Here is a 17872-nt window from a genome sequence, read left to right on the forward strand (position 1 = left end):
ATATTTTATGAGATCAGTCTGGTATTTGTTCTGTATGGGCTCTATCTGATTCTTGAACACTGTTCTGGCCCAGATATAAGCCCAAAATCCCCCAACACAAGCCTCTCTCTCTCTCTCTCTCTCTTTCTCTCTCGGTCTTAGAGAAACACACACATACACAAACACACTCTCCACGAACCCCACATAGGAGTGTGTTATATCCTGACAACGGTTTGTTTGCCAATAACAAAGGTCTGTCTCCTGAGACCTAGTCATCTCTCCTGCACCAGAGCACAGCTACAGTATAACCCTGGAGCGTCTTTGAGGTGTGCACCTCTATAGGTGGAGAGATCTCCCCAGAGACCTGGAGAGAATGGGAAGGGGACAAAGAGTCACCTTGTAGATGAGTGCCCTGCAGTGGAGGGCAGTGCAGTCTCACATGAACAGTAGCACCCGTGTTAAGGCTGTGGCTGTATTGTCTGTCTTGTAGTACGATGTCTTGTTTGAAAAGTGTTTTTTTTTAATCGAAAAGTGACTTACATTTAACACACTCGGTATATGTGGCCCGTGACTCACACCCACAACCCCCGGTGTTGCAAGGACTAGATGTCTGAGGGAGTCTCGTCTCATACTGTCGATGTCTGAGTGTCAGTGTTCTGTGTGTTTCTGCTACAGTAACCAGGCGGTGAGGATGTTGGAGTGCAGAGACAAGCCCACACCAGACATGTTTGGAGAGTTGCTCCGCAACGCTAGCACTGTGGGAGACCTACGCAACTGTCCGGTGAGTTTCGCAAAGGCGATATCATGACCTATGAGGTTCATCCTAGGCGTGATTATACTAGCACACTATACTTTACCATACCATAGACCAGGGTTTCCCAGCCACCGGGCTCCGGGCTGGTACCAGGCCACTGGCCCTGGGTATAAAAATAGCCCATTCTGCGAGCAAATCACGCTTTTCTTACTCCCTGAAGCATAGAAAAAAGACAAACCCACAACATGTGCTGATTGGATGAACTGGACAGGCATCAAGTCTCTTACATTTTGTCAGTAGCCACCTAAACGTGTCAGTGCGAGAGTGTCGTTGTAGTTACAGTTGCAAGTTCACATGGACATGCATATCATGCAATTTGCAAAAACATGAATGTGACAGCGTTCTACACTGAAGAAATATATAAACACAAAACATTTGAATTTTTTGTCCCATGTTTCATGACCTGAAATAAAAGCTTATTTCTCACATCCCTGTTAGTGAGCATTTCTCCTTTGCCAAGATAATCCATCCACCTGACTGGTGTGGCATATCAAGAAGCTGATTATTAAACAGCATGCTCATTACACAGGTACACCTTGTGCTGGGGACTATAAAAGGCCACTTTAAAATGTGCAGTTTTAACACACAACACAATGCCACAGATGCCTCAAGTTTTGAGGGAGCGCGCAATTGACATGCTGACTGCAGGAATGTCCACCAGACCTGTTGCTAGAGAATGTAATAGTAATTTCTCTATCTTAAGCCGCCTCCAACATAATTTTAGAGAATTTGGCAGTATGTCCAACCAGCCTCACAACTGCAGACCACGTGTATGGCCTCATGTGGGCGAGCGGTTTTCTGATGTCAATGTTGTGAACAGAGTGCCCTATTTTGATGGTGGGGTTATGGTATGGGCAGGCACAAGCTATGGACAATGAACACAATTGCATTTTATTGAGATACGTGAGGAGACCCTGTGGTCCATTGTGGCCATTCATCTGCCACCATCACCTCATGTTTCAGCATGATAATAGACGGCCCAATGTTGGAAAGATCTGTACACATTTCCTGGAAGCTGAAAATGTCCCAGTTCTTCCATGGCCTGCCTACTCACCAGACATGTCACCCATTGAGCATGTTTGGGATGCTCTGGATTGACGTGTCCGACAACGTATGCCAGTTCCCGCCAATATCCAGCAACTTCACACAGCCATTGAAGAGGAGTGGGACAACATTCCACAGGCCACAATCAACAACCTGATGAACTCTATGCGAAGAAGATGTGTCGTGCTGCATGAGGCAATTAACCAGATACTGTCTGGTTTTCTGATCCACACTCCTACCTTTTTTTTTAGGTATCTGTGACCAACAGATGCATATCTATATTCCAAGTCATGTGAAATCCATAGATTAGGGCCTAATGAGTTTATTTCAATTGACTCATTTCCTTATATGAACTGTAACTCAGTCAAATCTTTGAAATTGTTGCATGTTGCATTTATAATTCTGTTCAGTCTATATTGCATTTATATTCACCACATATTATTGCTCATGGTGGTGAAAACGGTCTAATTATTAATTTCTTGTAGCCACCTTTTTGGGTGATTATTCAGTCAATGAAAATAACTGTACTCTCACACATATGCATGCTCAGAAACACAATCTAACTGAGGTTTGTATTGAGTGTGGGCCGACTGGTTCAGCGGAACTCCATGGCTTCTAGAGTGGCAGTAAAACAACATTCGGAGGTCAGCCAAGCACACAGTCCTCAGTGCTCCGACTGTAACATCTCTGGGTTAGACAGTGAACTGAAAGGACCAGGGGGGGCTCAACATGAGCAGCTCAAAGTATTAGCTTTGAACATTTCAACCACATGAAGTCAACCATTATTCCTATTATTCTGGTACTTCCTCCCAGCTTTGTCTTATCAAACATTAAAGCCTCTAAAGTCCCGTAAGGTGAACACTAGAGTCTACATATATCTAACGAGCTCCCACAATGTTGTACAATTAAAGACATTTTTCAGAACTGTATTGGCTGACTCTGAGGCTCGCTGGTCTGTGTGTGAGAAACCCCAGTGCTCTCGTGTGCTGTGAGAAAGTCTCCTCTGTTTATGGCAAATTTGGCGTGTGCACAGTCGCTGCCTTCAGGGGGCCTTCCGCCTGCCTGTTTCCAGCCTCACTTCTGGGAAACGAGGTCAAGATGGCAGGTGCGTGCGGTGACATGCGTCCCTCTCCCACGCAAATAAACGCATACAAACGCGCACACACACACACACACACACACACACCGCTCTGGCCAGAATCAGCTCTATGAAAGGAACTTCTCTTAAGGAACTCCACATGCTGCTAGACCCAGTGTAAAGGACGGTTGGCTCTCTGTGACAGGCATAGAAGTGACACTTGAATTGGGGGATGTCATTGTCAGGACTTGGCCTAGAGCCAGCTGACCTTTTCAGACACAGCTCACTGTGAGTGCTGCCTTGAAATGAACCATTGTCAACGCTGAACTAGCTAAATGGATAACGATCTCTGTCCACTCAGTATGTAATGAGTCATGGTAGACTTTGCTTTAGGATTTCTTTGTTTGTTAGAGGATTTTGTGTTTATGTTTGTGATTTATTACGCTCAATTTACCGTCTGCCTTGCCTTCTACCTTTCTTCTCCCACCTCCTCTTCACGCGGACTCTTCCCTCTCTCTCCTCCTTCCCTCCTCTCTTTCTCCCTCCCCCCCTGCTTCAGAGTAACTGTGGGGAGAAGCTGCGTATCCGTCGGGTGCTGATGAACTCTCCAGAGATCATCACCATAGGTCTGGTGTGGGACTCTGACCACTCAGATCTGGCAGAGGACGTCATCCACAGCTTGGGCACCTGCCTGCGCCTGGGGGATGTAAGGCACACACACACACTCTCTTACAGTTTCCTTTACAAGACACCACAGGGTTAGGCTGTTCTGGGTTTGCATGTGCTGTAATGTGTCTAGCCTCTATCACCAGAGTGGGTAAAGGAAGTCCGATGTCTCTATACTCTGACTCAGTGGTAAACACACAAGTCAGGCACCCTCTCCCATCTCTATTGAATCTTTCATGGTGTTTACCGGCTGTAAAAGCGAGCTAACCTTTGAGAACCTCTGGAGAGTTGTTGTTGTGATCTGATACCAACATTCCTGATGTCTGTTTGGACACCCTGGGCCTCAGTTGATGTAAATGTATGACAGGTCAAATGTATTATGCATTATATTTACTGTAAGGGCCTAATTTGTTACTGACCTTGTGACTTGACCAGGAAAAATGACATTAACCCACATATGTTTTTGATGTACAGTATTGCAGTACAGCGTGTTTTGAATTTCCTTATGGGGCTGAATACGAGTGCATCAACCTGTCCTCTCCTTGTGCCCCACAGCTCTTCTACAGAGTGACTGATGACAAAGCCAAGCAGGCAGAGCTCTACCTGGTGGGCATGGTGTGTTACTACGGCAAGCACTACTCCACTTTCTTCTTCCAGACCAAGATACGCAAGTGGATGTACTTTGACGACGCACACGTCAAAGAGGTAAAAAATAAATAAATACCAAATCTACCCGGGTGAATAGCTCCAGATGTTGGCCTTATCCACAGATCTAGGATTACTTTAACCCTAGCCATAACCATTATGATGACAAAATATCTGACCCTGTGTCAGTGGTCAGGGGCAACTTTGACCTACTCTGTGTTAGGCATTGGCATGAGTAATCGAGTACTCGAACGGACGTCAAAGCTCAATCTTTAACCAGAGATCAAATCATTTTCAAATACTGTAAAACTATTTGGTGGAATGTGCTTTGTGGCTGCCTGAACGGGAAGTAAAATGGCCTGTTCACGCCTGCTGAGTGAGCACACAAGCTCCTGTTAGGCCAACAGAAATAAATACCTATACAAACGTATCTAACTAATAGGATACACAAACTACATTCCTTGCCAAATGATGACAGTTTTATCTTCAATTCAAATTGGACTGGTTGATTGAAGTAGGAAAATATGTGTTCCGACAACGAGCTTCTGTTTTTAAATCATTTGCGTCCTGTCTATTTTCCGCTTAGGCTACTTTGCGAACTGCCATTTAGAGTTGGTTAGCCCCACTAAACATAGACAGGTTCCACACTGAAAATTTGCAAAAACATTTGTTTGATAAAGACAAAGGGCATATTTTTGGGCTCCCAAGTGGCTCAGCGGTCTAAGGCATTGCATCTCAGTGCTAGAAGCATCACTAGAGACCCTGGTTTGACTTCAGGCGGTATCACAGCCGGCCGTGATTGGGAGTCCCATAGTGCGGCGCACAATTGGCCCAGCGTCGTCCAGGTTAGGGTTTGGCCGGGGTAGGCTGTCATTATTCTTAACTGGCTTGCCTAGTTAATTAAAGGTTAAATTAAATAAATAAATGATCTATTTAGACTATTCCAAAGAACAGGCAGAATAAACTAAATCGAACGTATGCATATCGAAAAGAAGACGGTTTAGGTTTGTAACCTTCTTTCCACTCCCCAAATTGAGCCCTGTTTCAAATGATCCCTTTTTGAAAATGACTGTTCCAGATTCAAGGTGTGCATCACTTCACCCTGGCAACTTTTTTTCATTCCAGTGCAGCCCTTGTCTTCTACAAATGTATTTTGAGTACTCAAACAGTCACAAAATGTCAAATGCTCATCATAATTAAAAAAAAAATATGTTTACTGTGTAGTTGTAGTTCTGTGTTGTATTCTCCTGGTATGTTTGTATTTAAAAATCTTACAAGCTATGTTTGGTTGTACTGTGCTCCTCACTTGAGTGATGTTACTGTGACATAAACATGAGCTATACAAGTGTTTTTTCCAGGAATCCTCTCAGATATGAGTCCTCCATCTTATATGTTAATGTCTCTGTCTCTCTCTTTCACGTTGCTGTGTCAAGATGGAGAGGATATTCACGTTTTAACAGTGAAATACCTCTTTTCTTTCATTGCAAACCAGTGGCCTGGCCCATCGGCCCTATTCTAAGCCCTCTCTCTCTCTCTGTCTCTCTCTCTGTCTCTCTCTGTGTTTGTTGCTCATTTCACCACCCACAGCGCCATTAGTTTACATTGACTCACTAACAAGCTGGGGGTGTTTTTACTCCATTTTTATATATGTGACATAGCCTGTGTTGTCATGACAGCCAAAGGAGGGATGGTTGTCATAGAGGTAGTTTAGTTTAAGGGAAATTCCACGGTAACGGAGTTACGCTGAGACTGCTTTGAACAATTTACACAGTTAAAAAAAAAAAACATTTACCAGTAAAACTGTGCGGATGCAAAGTTTGGTAACAGAATTACTGTAAAATCTCCCTCAGTTTTATTCTGTTACCATACTTTGTATCTGCACAGTTCTTCCTGTAAATGGGTTTTTGTCAAATGTTCAGTGGAAATAGTTAAAAGTAGTCCTTATGCATAGTTCTCCACGGTTTGTTAAACTTTGAAATCAATGCTTTTTGTTTAGTATAGATTATAAAGTGAAAAATCTCAGCGTAATTCTGTTACCATGGAATTGCCCTTAGTCAACTTTATTATCCTACGGTGAATATTCACACCATACGAAAATGACAATATAAACAACAATCAACATGTATGTACAGTTATTCATGCAAATAAACACGTAACCTGCCACAGTCTTTATCGTGGACAAAGAGAGGTCTGCAGAGTTTCTGAGGACCCCAAAGCCTGTCACATGAGGTCAACTGGATGAACTCTGATTGGCGGTTCACACTTCAGCAGTGCTGTGAGCAGTCATGGGTGTGATTTCTGATTGGCTTCTCCTGCAGTTCCAGGTCAGGTCCCGTCTCCCAGTGTGACTTGGTGTGTGAGCAACGAGCAGAGGCGTTAGTTAGTTAGTTTCACACGCCTGGCCAGCTGTGGTGTATCTCTCTCAGCCCCCCCCCCCCCCCCCCCTGGTCAGGGTCTCTCATCTCCTTTCTGTCTTCCCTTTTCCCCCTCCTCTATCTTCTCCACTCTTCCCCCCTCCTTTCTCTCCCGTCTCCCTTCTCTTCTCTCTCATCTTATCATTGCTTTAGTCTCATAATGGCTGTGCTGTTCGTTCACTCCTGGACAGTTGGACACAAAGTAGCGCTCTCTCATTTTCTCTCTCTCTCTCTCTCTCTCTCTCTTTCTCTCTCTCTTTCTATCTCTCTCTCTCTCTCTCTCTTTCTGTCTCTCTCTCTCTCTTTCTGTCTCTGTCTCTCTCTCTCTCTCTCTTTCTGTCTCTCTCTTTCTGTCTCTCTCTCTTTCTCTCTCTCTCTCTCTCTCTCTCTCTCTGTCTCTCTCTCTCTTTCTGTCTCTATTTCTGTCTCTCTCTTTCTGTCTCTGTCTGTCTGTCTGTCTGTCTCTCTCTCTCTCTCTCTCTCTCTCTCTCTTTCTGTCTCTCTCTTTCTGTCTCTCTCTTTCTGTCTCTGTCTCTCTCTTTCTGTCTCTCTCTCCCTGTCTGCCTCGGTGTGTCTTTAAAGCCGGCATGTGAGCCAGTGAGGGTTTGAACAAAAGTGGCCTGAAACAGTGGATATCCCTCCATTGTTTATCTGGCCAGCTGGACAGGAGGGTGTGGCCAATAGAGAGCCAGAGCACAGCGACCACCACTATAGACACACACACACACATTTAGACTTTCAAACACACTCTTGCGTTGGGAAAACCAGGTTGAGGTAAGACGGGGTTGGAAAATGGAGGGAAAGACTTTGCTTGATAACAACTTCCCTCGTGACTCTTGGTTCTTGCCCCTCTGGCGCTTACAGTCAGTTCATGTTATCCAGTAAATATTGTACTCTAAATGTTTTATTTGACTAACTCTCATTCTTATGTGAGCTCACTTGCATTGCTCTGTGTGTCATTTTCTGGATGTTTCTCTGTCCCAACAGTTTGAGATTCACGTCAGGGATGGGCTGAATACTCATATCTAAACACCTTTATTTTGAGTTCCCTGGAAAGTTGTGACAGCGCTTTCCTCTCTTCCTGGTAGATCGGGCCCAAGTGGAAGGACGTGGTGTCTCGTTGCATCAAGGGCCACTATCAACCCCTGCTACTGCTCTACGCTGACCCCCGGGGGACGCCCGTGTCAGTGCAGGACCTGCCCTCCCGCCTGGACCTGCACCACTTCAACAAGGCTTACTACGACAGCGAGGACTCGGGTACGAGACGCCTCGCGTCACACGAGATCACCGCTACACACACAGGATGGCTGTTACATACTACGCATGGGTTCAAATAGTATCCGTTTTCTTTCAAATGTAACTAATGGAATAGTCCCTAAAGTGCAAACCCCGCCCATCTTGTACTGCGGCTTGTGTCATCCCATTATCTCTGCAGGTTGTCTGTGTCTGTTCCATTGTCATGCTGACGTGTTTTGCTCATCATGTGTCATCATCAGGCCGGGAGCCGTCCATCTCAAGTGACACTCGCACCGACTCGTCGACAGACAGCTACTCCTACAAGTACTCCCACTCCCACCATGAGTCCATGGCCAGCCACTTCTCCTCCGACTCCCAGGGAACCGTCATCTGTAACCCGGACAATGATGCAGCCTCACACAGCAGCCTGGAGACCACAGGTAGGAGGAGGAGGAATTCAGTTCAATTGTTTGAGGTGAAGAAAACATTACTTTGAGAAGCTCCACAGCTCATTAGTGGTGATGAGTTACAGCTATCAAAAATACTATCAGATCCCCAAATGGCCACATTTATAAGCCTACGTTTGCGCGCAGCCCAGGTAGCCTAGTTCTACTTCTATGTGTAATCAGGTGCGCGTCCTTACTCAACATTGACAGTAGCAACAATGACTAAATTGACAAAACTGGAATGAAATACACCAAAACTTGTTTCTCACAAATGTAGCATAGGTTGCGGCGCAAGCAATGTAAAGACTGTAATAATAATATATTGAATACATTAACAGAAATTACCATAACCAAACAAACATTGCAGATTAGAAATTCTAGGAATTAACGGTAAAGGTAATACTGGTGATAAATGTAATGGGGAATTGATAGACACTAAGAATCAAGGCAAACATTTCACACAATGAAGTTATGAAACAATGAATGTTGTCAAATTGGCGGGAGAGAGCACATTCTGGAGAGAGACGTGCTTTGTGCATTTAAGCCACACTCCTCTTCTTCTTGGACTGTTCCATCCCCGCACCCTCCGCAATGGATGAGTTCACTGAGACGGGCGCGAATCAGACAGGTTTCTCGTGTGCCATAAAAAATGAATATATTTGCTGAATGCTCGACTAAACAAAATCTCGGGCGACCATCAGCCTATTGACCAGTCGACTAATTGGGGTCAGCCCTATTATATACATACACACAAACATATATATGGATTAGATGCACACACATGCATACACACTCATACGGACACACACACACACACACACATACAGTATACTCCCACGCATATACACAGACTAAGCTATATATTTATTCATGCTTTTACCTTGCACACATGCAACTACTTAGGATGATGTATGTAATACTCACCCCAACATACTGAGACAGTTGTGTATGTACTGTATAGAGGATTAAAGCCACAGCCATTACCCAATCATGTTAATCATTGATCATGTGTCATCATGTCTCGCATGTCCTAACCACATAAATGGTCATTCAAACCCCCCCGCTTCTCATTGTTGCTAAGGCCAAGTGGCGGACAGTGGACCAGTGCAGTGCCACTCTCTGAGGAAAGGTGGGACAGTGGACAGAAAGGGCGGGGCCAGTGACAGGAGGCGGAGCTCTAGTCGTCCTCGCCGACTTGAGGAGAGGAGCCGGGGCTCTAAGACTGACGAGGCCACGTCGGCAGGTTACCACAGCGAGGGTATGCAGGAACCAATCACACGGCAGAACCAGGAGACTAGGGACCAACCACACAGCAGAGCCAGGGGACAAGTGACCTATGAAATAAGGGCATGATGGCTCAGGAGACTATATACTCTATCTAGCAACTTAGACTTCATCAGAATCAGGGCCTCAGTAGTTCAAAGTATTGTGGTTTTCCTCATTTAACCAGAAGATCAGAATCAGGTACAGCAGTAGGGTATCGTGTAGTTTACTGTAATATGTGTGTCCTTACCATTTTATTTTGTTCTGTCGTTGCACTTTCAGCCCATTATTTTCTTGCTTTTCCCACCTCTCCCATCAACACATGACATCATACCACTAACGTCTTTATCTCCCGCTCTCGCTCTGTCTCCCTTCCTTCAATCTCACTCCTTTTCTCTCCCTGGTTTCCAGGTGAGACTCTGAAAGAGCAGCAGGCGCCACGCACCACAACCAAGTCCTCCTCTTCCAGCCGACTGAGGGACTTCAAGGAGACCATGAGCAACATTATCCACAGCCGGCCCCTCTCCGCCTCCTCCTCGGGCTCCGGGGCCCTTGGGGGTCTAGGGGTTGAGCCGGGGGCCGCCACCAAGTCCAGAGACTGGGAGGCCGACAGCACCAGCAGTGAGTCCAAGTCCAGCTCCTCCGGGGGACGCTACAGACCGGCCTGGAGGCCCCGGAGAGAGGTCCTCAATATAGACAGCATCTTCAGCAGGGAGAAACGGAGACAGGCCGGGTATAGTCCCCTAGGGGCCACCTTGCCTGAAGACAGTGGGGCCCCGGCCGAGGGCTCCACAGGGTCAGTCACTGGAAAAGGACAGGGGCCCTTTGGTAATATGGCCTCCTCTTGGACCCTGCCGACCCCCAGGGGCCATAAGATGGAGCAGCAGCCCCCCAGGCTCATCCAGAGGATGGAGAGCGGCTATGAGAGTAGCGAGAGGAACAGTAACAGTCCTGTCAGCCTGGACATGCCTCTCAGCGAGGGACCCAATGCTGCTAATGCACACAGGTACAGTCAACTGTATTCATACCCTTATGACCACTATGAAAGATTCCAGATGACCGTAACTCACGTATCCGAAAAAGTTAGAGTCACCTTTTGGTGACATGGTGAACTGCGTATGACCTCTCCGTCTGTCTCCCTGCGTGTCTCTCAGGGACACCGGTCTGAAGAAGCCCTCCAGTCCCGGCTCAGGTCCATCATGGCGCACCGTGCCCAAGTCTAAGAGCAGCAGCGCTCTACTGCAGGATGTCAAGGCTTCATGCAGGGGCAACAGCCACGTAAGCCTGGGTAGGTCTGAGTCCGTGTGTGTGATTGTGTTTCCCACAATGTGTGTGGGAAAGTGTATTTTTATGTGGGATTTGAGTCTGTTTTAGGGGGTGTGTATATACATCACACCATGTCTAATGTGAATGTCTGCATGTTCACCATATCATGTTTACACACTATTGTCTCACCCGTGTGCTGCATATAATGGAATGGTTTCATAGCATGTGACCCCTGAGCAGCTGGTTTCTGTTCATTCATATCGGTGTCTCTGTGTGCTCAAAGTGTGATGAAGTGTACACACTGTCACTCCCCACACCTTTTCTTCCTTGATATAGAACAGGGAACATTATAGAAATCTGCGATATCAACGTGTCTGTGTGCGTGCATGTGTGACACAGCGGAAGAGGGCCGCAGCGAGCTGGACGAGCTGCAGGAGGAGGTGGCCAGGCGAGCGAGGGAGCAGGAGTTACAGAGGAGGAAGGAGAAGGAGAAGGAAGCCGCCTTGGGGTTCAACCCCAGACCCAGCAAGTTCATGGACCTAGACGAGCTTCAGAACCAGGGTAAGGCCCCAGACACAGCCCCAGACCCAACCTAGAGAACAATGACTTGTATTAGTTGTTCTGTGGGAGGCAGCCCTGCCCCACCGTGTGTGTGTGTGTGTGTGTGTGTGTTTATATAGCAGTTGTCTAAGTGCTCCCTGTCTAAAGCACCCTGCGTGGGCTGTCTAATGGGACCTCTATTTTCCAACAGAAAATAGCATATTTCCACCACACACACAATAGGACGTTTCCTCATTCAGAGGGTTAGAAACATGTTTGATAGTTTGCTGCGAGTGTAGTGGAGAGAAAATGGATGAGCTAGTGAGGTTTGTAGCACTATTCAGTGATTTAGGTAAGTGGCGCTAGCCAGCTACGATTCTGAAGTGAAACATAAGTCTTGAGTTAACTCAACCCCACAGTGTGCCTTTTTTGTTTTAAAGAGCTTTTTTTTGTTGGTGCGTTTAAAGAGCTTTGCTTTTGGTGTGCGTGTTCCTTAGGCAAAGGGGACAGCTTTGAGCGGTGTGTGCCGGACGCCGAGGTGCTGCTAGACCAGTCTCTGCGTCTGGAGCAGGCTGGCGATGTGTCTGCCGCTCTGTCAGTGGTTAACGAAGCTATGTGTAAGTAGCCTTAAACTGCCTCCCTGTGCCTGCTGCCAGCCCAGTCGCCCCGCTATAACACTGTACCACCACCGACCTGTCTGTGTCCCTGTGTCTGTCTGTGTGTGCCTCTGTTGGTTTCACCTGTAGTCCTCACCACTGTTGTGCGTAAGACAGCCATGCTAACTGCTAGCATGATGCTGGTCATGGTAACTACTTGATTGAGGGAAAATGTACTTGCTACGACTGTGATGTGGTTGTCTCACCCAGTTACCTTAAGATGCCCTAATTGTAAGTCACTGTGGATAAGAGCGTCTACTAAATGACTAAAATGTTGTTTTTTTAAATTTAAAAATCATATTTATACATTTTTAATCATGTGAATGCTACAAAAAGAGTAATTTTGACCTTGGTGTTGGACAACTATCTACTTCCAGGCCACAGAGTCACTGCGTTTGAACCAGTCAAATGAGTAGGCCATACCTGAAAGGCTAACTTGTGCCACTGTATCGGAAGAATAATTGCCACAACGCTTGTGCAGTGTGGTGTTCTATCGTCTCCTAGCGATAGTTTATTACAAAACCCTAACTTTCTAGTGCCCTCAACTGTAGCTCTTGTTCTATCCAAATATTATGACATTTGTGCTTTCTGTCTAGTCACACTTACAATAAGAGACCTAAACCTAAAACAAAAGCCCATAAACATGAGGAGCCGTCTTGAATGAGGAACGACAAGGGGAAGGAACCATTTGGTCTGTCTAAACACACGTTTGAGAAGGCTGAAAAGGTCGGCAGCCCTCTGTCTACCAACCGTCTCTGTCTGATGATAATGAAACGAGGCGAGTCGTCGGCGTGTTTACCCATCACCGTGGTTACTAGCCTGCCTGCCTGGTGGTGCGGAGAGGGACGGATCAGGGGGTGGGGATCCCAGCGCTATGACAACCAAGTCTCCCAAAGGCTCAGTTAGGATAATGTGTCCTCGGTCTGTTATGTCAACATGCCAGTGAGTCTGTTAGTATGGTGTGTGTCTCTTGTCTGTTTGTCCTCATTTCCTAGTATGTCTGTGTATTGATGTGACTTTCACAGTATCACTGTCTCTGTCGTGAGCGTCTTGGACATTGAATGTGTGTATTATACTTCTGACTCGTCCATGGAGGAATGCTCACAAACACCCAACTCTCTCTCACACACACACACACACACAGTTTACCCTGTCAGGCACCCCAGTGAACCCTTGTCCCACAAACCCCATTTCTCCGTTTAAGATCTACAGCAAGTCAAGTCGAGTACTAAAAGCGTCTGAACTAAAGATATTTGGCCAGCTAACCAAGAAAAATTGCTTCTCTATTTTTCAATTCAGCTGCCACGATACAGTATGAGTTAAAATACCAAGGAACAGCCTTTAGTTTCTTCTCAGCCTTCTTAGATATTGCGCCTAGGGAAGGGCTCAACTTAAAACCATCAATTTAAGTTTTTGGGCTTAACATAATTCACTTTGATTAATTTAACATTATTCGATATGATTTAACCATTGTGCCATATGAACAGAATCTTTTAAGTGTCACTGTGGATATTAATTTCCCTAGCTTGTGTCCATTTTAATGTACCAAGCGTGGTGCCCGTTTGTGTTTTCCTCGACCCCAAAACCCTCCCCTCCCAAACCCCACCCCCATTATTTCAAGTCTAATCATATGATTTAGTTTTGTGCCAAGTGTTTTTGCATGCATCTCCATAACTCAGCTCTTTATTTTCTGCATTTTTCTTTTTTTCTTTTCTGCTTTCCTTCCCTTTTTTTTTTTCGCCCTGTAGCTAAACTCAGGCTTCCCATGCATGAGGGCGGTGCTAACACCCATAGCAGGACAGTGGCTGAGGCCCGGCTGCAAAAGTGCATGAGGAGAGCGCGGGGCCTGCAGCAGCGCATGCAACAGCAGCAGCAGGAAGACAGACCTCAGCAACAGGATCAGGAGCAGACAGAGGAGCAGGATCAGCCCTGTCCCTGTCCCCAGGAGCCCCCCAGGTACCAGCACTGTCTCCTGTCTGTGTCCTGTGACTCCCGTCCCCCAGCTCACCTGCCCTGTTCAGCCCACACTCCTGGCTGAGTTCCTTATGTGGCTCTGGAAGGAGTGGAACAAGGGATCACACAGTCCTGGTTTATTCTTTAACATGCAAAATGCCTTGCAGGTAGTATAGGAAAAATACCATTGATTTTGCATTCAAAGCAAGAAATACTGTTTCATTTCATTGAACCTAGGTTATTCAAAGTAGGCTTATAAATTTGGAGTTTTATCAGTTTGCTGATGTTATCCTTCATCTACCCATTAATCCAACATGTTTTTTTCCTAACACACAATTTGACCCTTGTGTTTGAAAATGTACTAATATTTGCTAATGCCACATCGTATTCAGTGACAATGCAGCTAACGCTGCTGTGTTTTGTGGAGGGAGGGTTGTGTGTGTGTTTAGTCTTGTGGGGGTTGCTGTGAGGCCAGGAGCCAAGGGGGTCCACAGACACGAGTGCCTTTCCCAGGGGTCCGGTTCTGAGCCAACCCAGCCGTCCCCTGGGCTGGCCTGTACCAAAGCCCATAAAGATCTGTTACAGGAACATGACACACATTCACACGCACAGTAAACTCACATACCCGCACACACACACACACACACACACACACACACACACACACACACACACACATTTTAGACCTACAACACAAACCCCTCCTCTGTTTCAGGGCTCAGACATATGAGAGATGCCTGGCCGTGATTCACCAACCAGCCCATAACATGAGCCTCTTTCCTCCTCCTTCCTAGTGAACAGTCTGTCCCAATCAAAATACTGTTGATGGATGCCCAGGAGGACCAACCGCAAGCAGTCCTGGAAGCCACCAGAAGCATGCCTTCTCCTCTCCACGTTAAGCCCCTCCCCTCCAGTACAAACTCACTCCCTGAGCCCTCGAGCCACCCCCCTGTCTCTATGCCCCCAAGCCCTCACACAGGGTCAACCACAGGGGGGTACGTGGTGGAGGCGAGGGGGCGCTGGGAAGGACTGGATATGTCAGGCGTGCTCCCTCATGTGAGACCTCTCCACAAGCACGCTGCCATGTCCCTGCCTGCCCTGTGTGTGGACGGCTGGGACGAGAGCCATACTGAGGGAGGCCATGACCAGCCCCCAGCTCTGCCCAACTACAAGCCAGCTGCATCCCCACACTGGAACTGTAACCCCGCAGCCCAGACTCTGCCCACCCCACACCCCCACCCCAGGACACCCTCTCCAGTCAGCCACGCCAACATGGAGAATGCCTACCCCAGACGGCCTTCCCTGGGTCCCTCTCAGCCCCCTCCTGCCCATCAGAACCCTACCTCCTCCAACACCTCCAGGCTCGGTCCTCCTCCCCCTCCCACCCGGAACTGGTCCGGCTTGAGCCTGGGCCGGCCGGATGCTGTCGACTCCCCTTTCTACACCCCTCCCACAGACTCCCACTACCCTCCACCCGCCCCCAGCCGACCAGGGCGGACCCCTTCCCCAGCGTCTGGGGACTACAGGTCAGGTGCCGCCATGCCAGTGGATCAATGGGCAGAGAACGTGACCCGCTTCTACAACTCCCAGCCTGACCCTGTGGTGGGGTCGCCCTGCAAGGAGCTGTCAGAGTTAGACTCTCTGTACCAGGCGAGCCTACAGGCCCCCAGCTTGCCCCGGGCCCCACGCGGAGTCAGCCCCCAGCCCACTACGAACAAGCAACGTAAGGATATTCACTGAGCAGTGACCACTGGGGGAGGACTGAGAAACAATGATTGAGAAAGAGTAAGTGGGCGAGAGCTGTCCTCCCCTAATACTGTGTCTCTGTGTTGTATCTGCAGCGGCTAGGAAGCTATTGTCTGGGCTGGCTGCACCTGGCCGCTCCAAGACTCCCACAGCCGAGTTAGAGAGACATGCCTACAGAACGCCAGGCTACACCAGCAGCCCTACACAACACTCCAAGGTCGGCATCCACGTGCTGTGTGTACGTGTACGTTTGTGTGCATACGGTGCCTTCTGAAAGTATTCAGACCCATTGACTTTTTCCACATTTTGTTACATTACAGCCTTATTCTAAAATGTATTAAATCTTTTTTTTCCCTCAACAATCTACACACAATACCCGAAATGACAAAGCAAAAACAGGTTTTTAGGATTTTTTGTTAATTTATAAAAAATAAAAAAACGGAAAAATTACATTTACATACGTATTCAGACCCTTCACTCAGTACTTTGTTGAAGCACCTTTGGCAGCGATTACAGCCTTGATTCATTTTTGGGTATGATGCTACAAGCTTGGCACACCTGTATTTTGGGAGTTTCTCTCATTCTTCTCTACAGATCCTCTCCAACTCTGTTGGATGGGGAACGATGCTGCACAGCTATTTTCAGGTCTCCAGAGATGTTCGATTCAGGTTCAAGTCCGGGCTTTGGCTGGGCCACTCAAGGACATTCAGAGACTTGTCCCAAAGCCACTCCTGCGCTGTCCTGTTGGAAGGTGAACCTTCACCCCAGTCTGAGGTCCTGAGCGCTCTGGAGAAGGATCAAGGATCTCTCTGTACTTTGCTCCGTTCATCTTTCCCTCTATCCTGACTAGTCTCCCAGTCCCTGCCGCTGAAAAACATCCCGCTGCATGATGCTGCCACCACCATGCTTCACCATAGGGATGGTGCCAGGTTTCCTCCAGACGTGATGCTTGGCATTCAGGCCAAAGAGTTCAATCTTGGTTTCATCAGACCAGAGCATCTTGTTTCTCATGGTCTGAGAGACTTTAGGTGCCTTTTGGCAAACTCCAAGTGGGCTGTCATGTGTCTTTTAATGAGGAGTGGCTTCCACCTGATTGGTGGAGTGCTGCAGAGATGGTTGTCCTTCTGGAAGGTTCTCCCACCTCCACAGAGGAACTCTAGAGCTCTGTCAGAGTGACTATCGGGTTCTATGTCACCTCTCTGACCAAGGCCCTTCCCACCCGATTGCTCAGTTTGGCAGGGCGGCCAGCTCTAGGAAGTGTCTTGGTGGTTCCAAACTTCTATTGAAGAATGCTGCAGAGGTTTTTCCGTACCCCTCCCTAGATCTGTGCCTCGACACAATCCTGTCTCGGAGCTCTACAGACAATTCCTTCAACCTCATGGCTTGGTTTTTGCTCTGACATGCACTGTCAACTGTGGGACCTTATATAGACAAGTGTGTGCCTTTCCAAATCATGTCCAATCAATTGAATTTACCACAGGTGGACTCCAATCAAGTTGTAGAAGCATCTCAAGGATGATAAATGTAAACAGGATGCACCTGAGCTCAACTTTGAGTCTCAAAGGAAAGGGTCTGAGTACATATCTAAATCATGTATTTCTGTTTTTTATTTTGAAAAAGTTTGTGTGTGTAGATTGCTGAGGATGATTATTTTTTTAGTCCATTTTAGAATAAGGCTGTAAGGTAACAAAATGTGGAAAAAGTCAAGGGGTCTGAATACTTTCCGAAGGCATTGTATATGTGTGTGTGTGTGTGTGTGTGTGTGTGTGTGTGTGTGTGTGTGTGTGTGTGTGTGTGTGTGTGTGTGTGTGTGTGTGTGTGTGTGTGTGTTGGCTGGTTGTGAGATTCAGGGCTGTGAGTGGTGATGCGTGTTCAAAGCTGTGTGTATCGATGTGTGTTGAGGCTGCGTGTAGTGATTTGGTGCAGATGTGCGAAGGCTGTATCTGAGTGACGTGTGTGTCTGGACAGGCATGTGTTTGTGTCAGCCCCTGTGTCTGTACAGGCATGTGTTTGTGTCAGCCCCTGTGTCTGTACAGGCATGTGTTTGTGTCAGCCCCTGTGTCTGGACAGGCATGTGTTTGTGTCAGCCCCTGTGTCTGGACAGGCATGTGTTTGTGTCAGCCCCT

General features: G+C 47.2%; 1 protein-coding gene across 3 annotated transcripts in view; it reads left to right on the top strand.

Annotated features, from left to right (window-relative positions):
* The window catches only part of usp54a (ubiquitin specific peptidase 54a), a 92282-nt gene that overhangs the window by 67677 nt on the left and 6733 nt on the right, over nucleotides 1–17872 (top strand). For all 3 annotated transcript variants that reach the window (XM_029669620.2, XM_029669624.2, XM_029669621.2), the window contains exons 7-19: nucleotides 655–760; nucleotides 3475–3621; nucleotides 4137–4286; nucleotides 7729–7897; nucleotides 8137–8316; nucleotides 9404–9580; nucleotides 9997–10591; nucleotides 10740–10873; nucleotides 11251–11412; nucleotides 11889–12008; nucleotides 13796–14003; nucleotides 14795–15723; nucleotides 15842–15963. In XM_029669620.2, the coding sequence (XP_029525480.2) occupies nucleotides 655–760; nucleotides 3475–3621; nucleotides 4137–4286; nucleotides 7729–7897; nucleotides 8137–8316; nucleotides 9404–9580; nucleotides 9997–10591; nucleotides 10740–10873; nucleotides 11251–11412; nucleotides 11889–12008; nucleotides 13796–14003; nucleotides 14795–15723; nucleotides 15842–15963 (3199 nt within the window). The remainder of the gene's footprint in view (nucleotides 1–654; nucleotides 761–3474; nucleotides 3622–4136; nucleotides 4287–7728; nucleotides 7898–8136; nucleotides 8317–9403; nucleotides 9581–9996; nucleotides 10592–10739; nucleotides 10874–11250; nucleotides 11413–11888; nucleotides 12009–13795; nucleotides 14004–14794; nucleotides 15724–15841; nucleotides 15964–17872) is intronic.

Source organism: Oncorhynchus nerka, linkage group LG10 (assembly GCF_034236695.1).
Source record: "Oncorhynchus nerka isolate Pitt River linkage group LG10, Oner_Uvic_2.0, whole genome shotgun sequence".
Taxonomy (NCBI): domain Eukaryota; kingdom Metazoa; phylum Chordata; class Actinopteri; order Salmoniformes; family Salmonidae; genus Oncorhynchus; species Oncorhynchus nerka.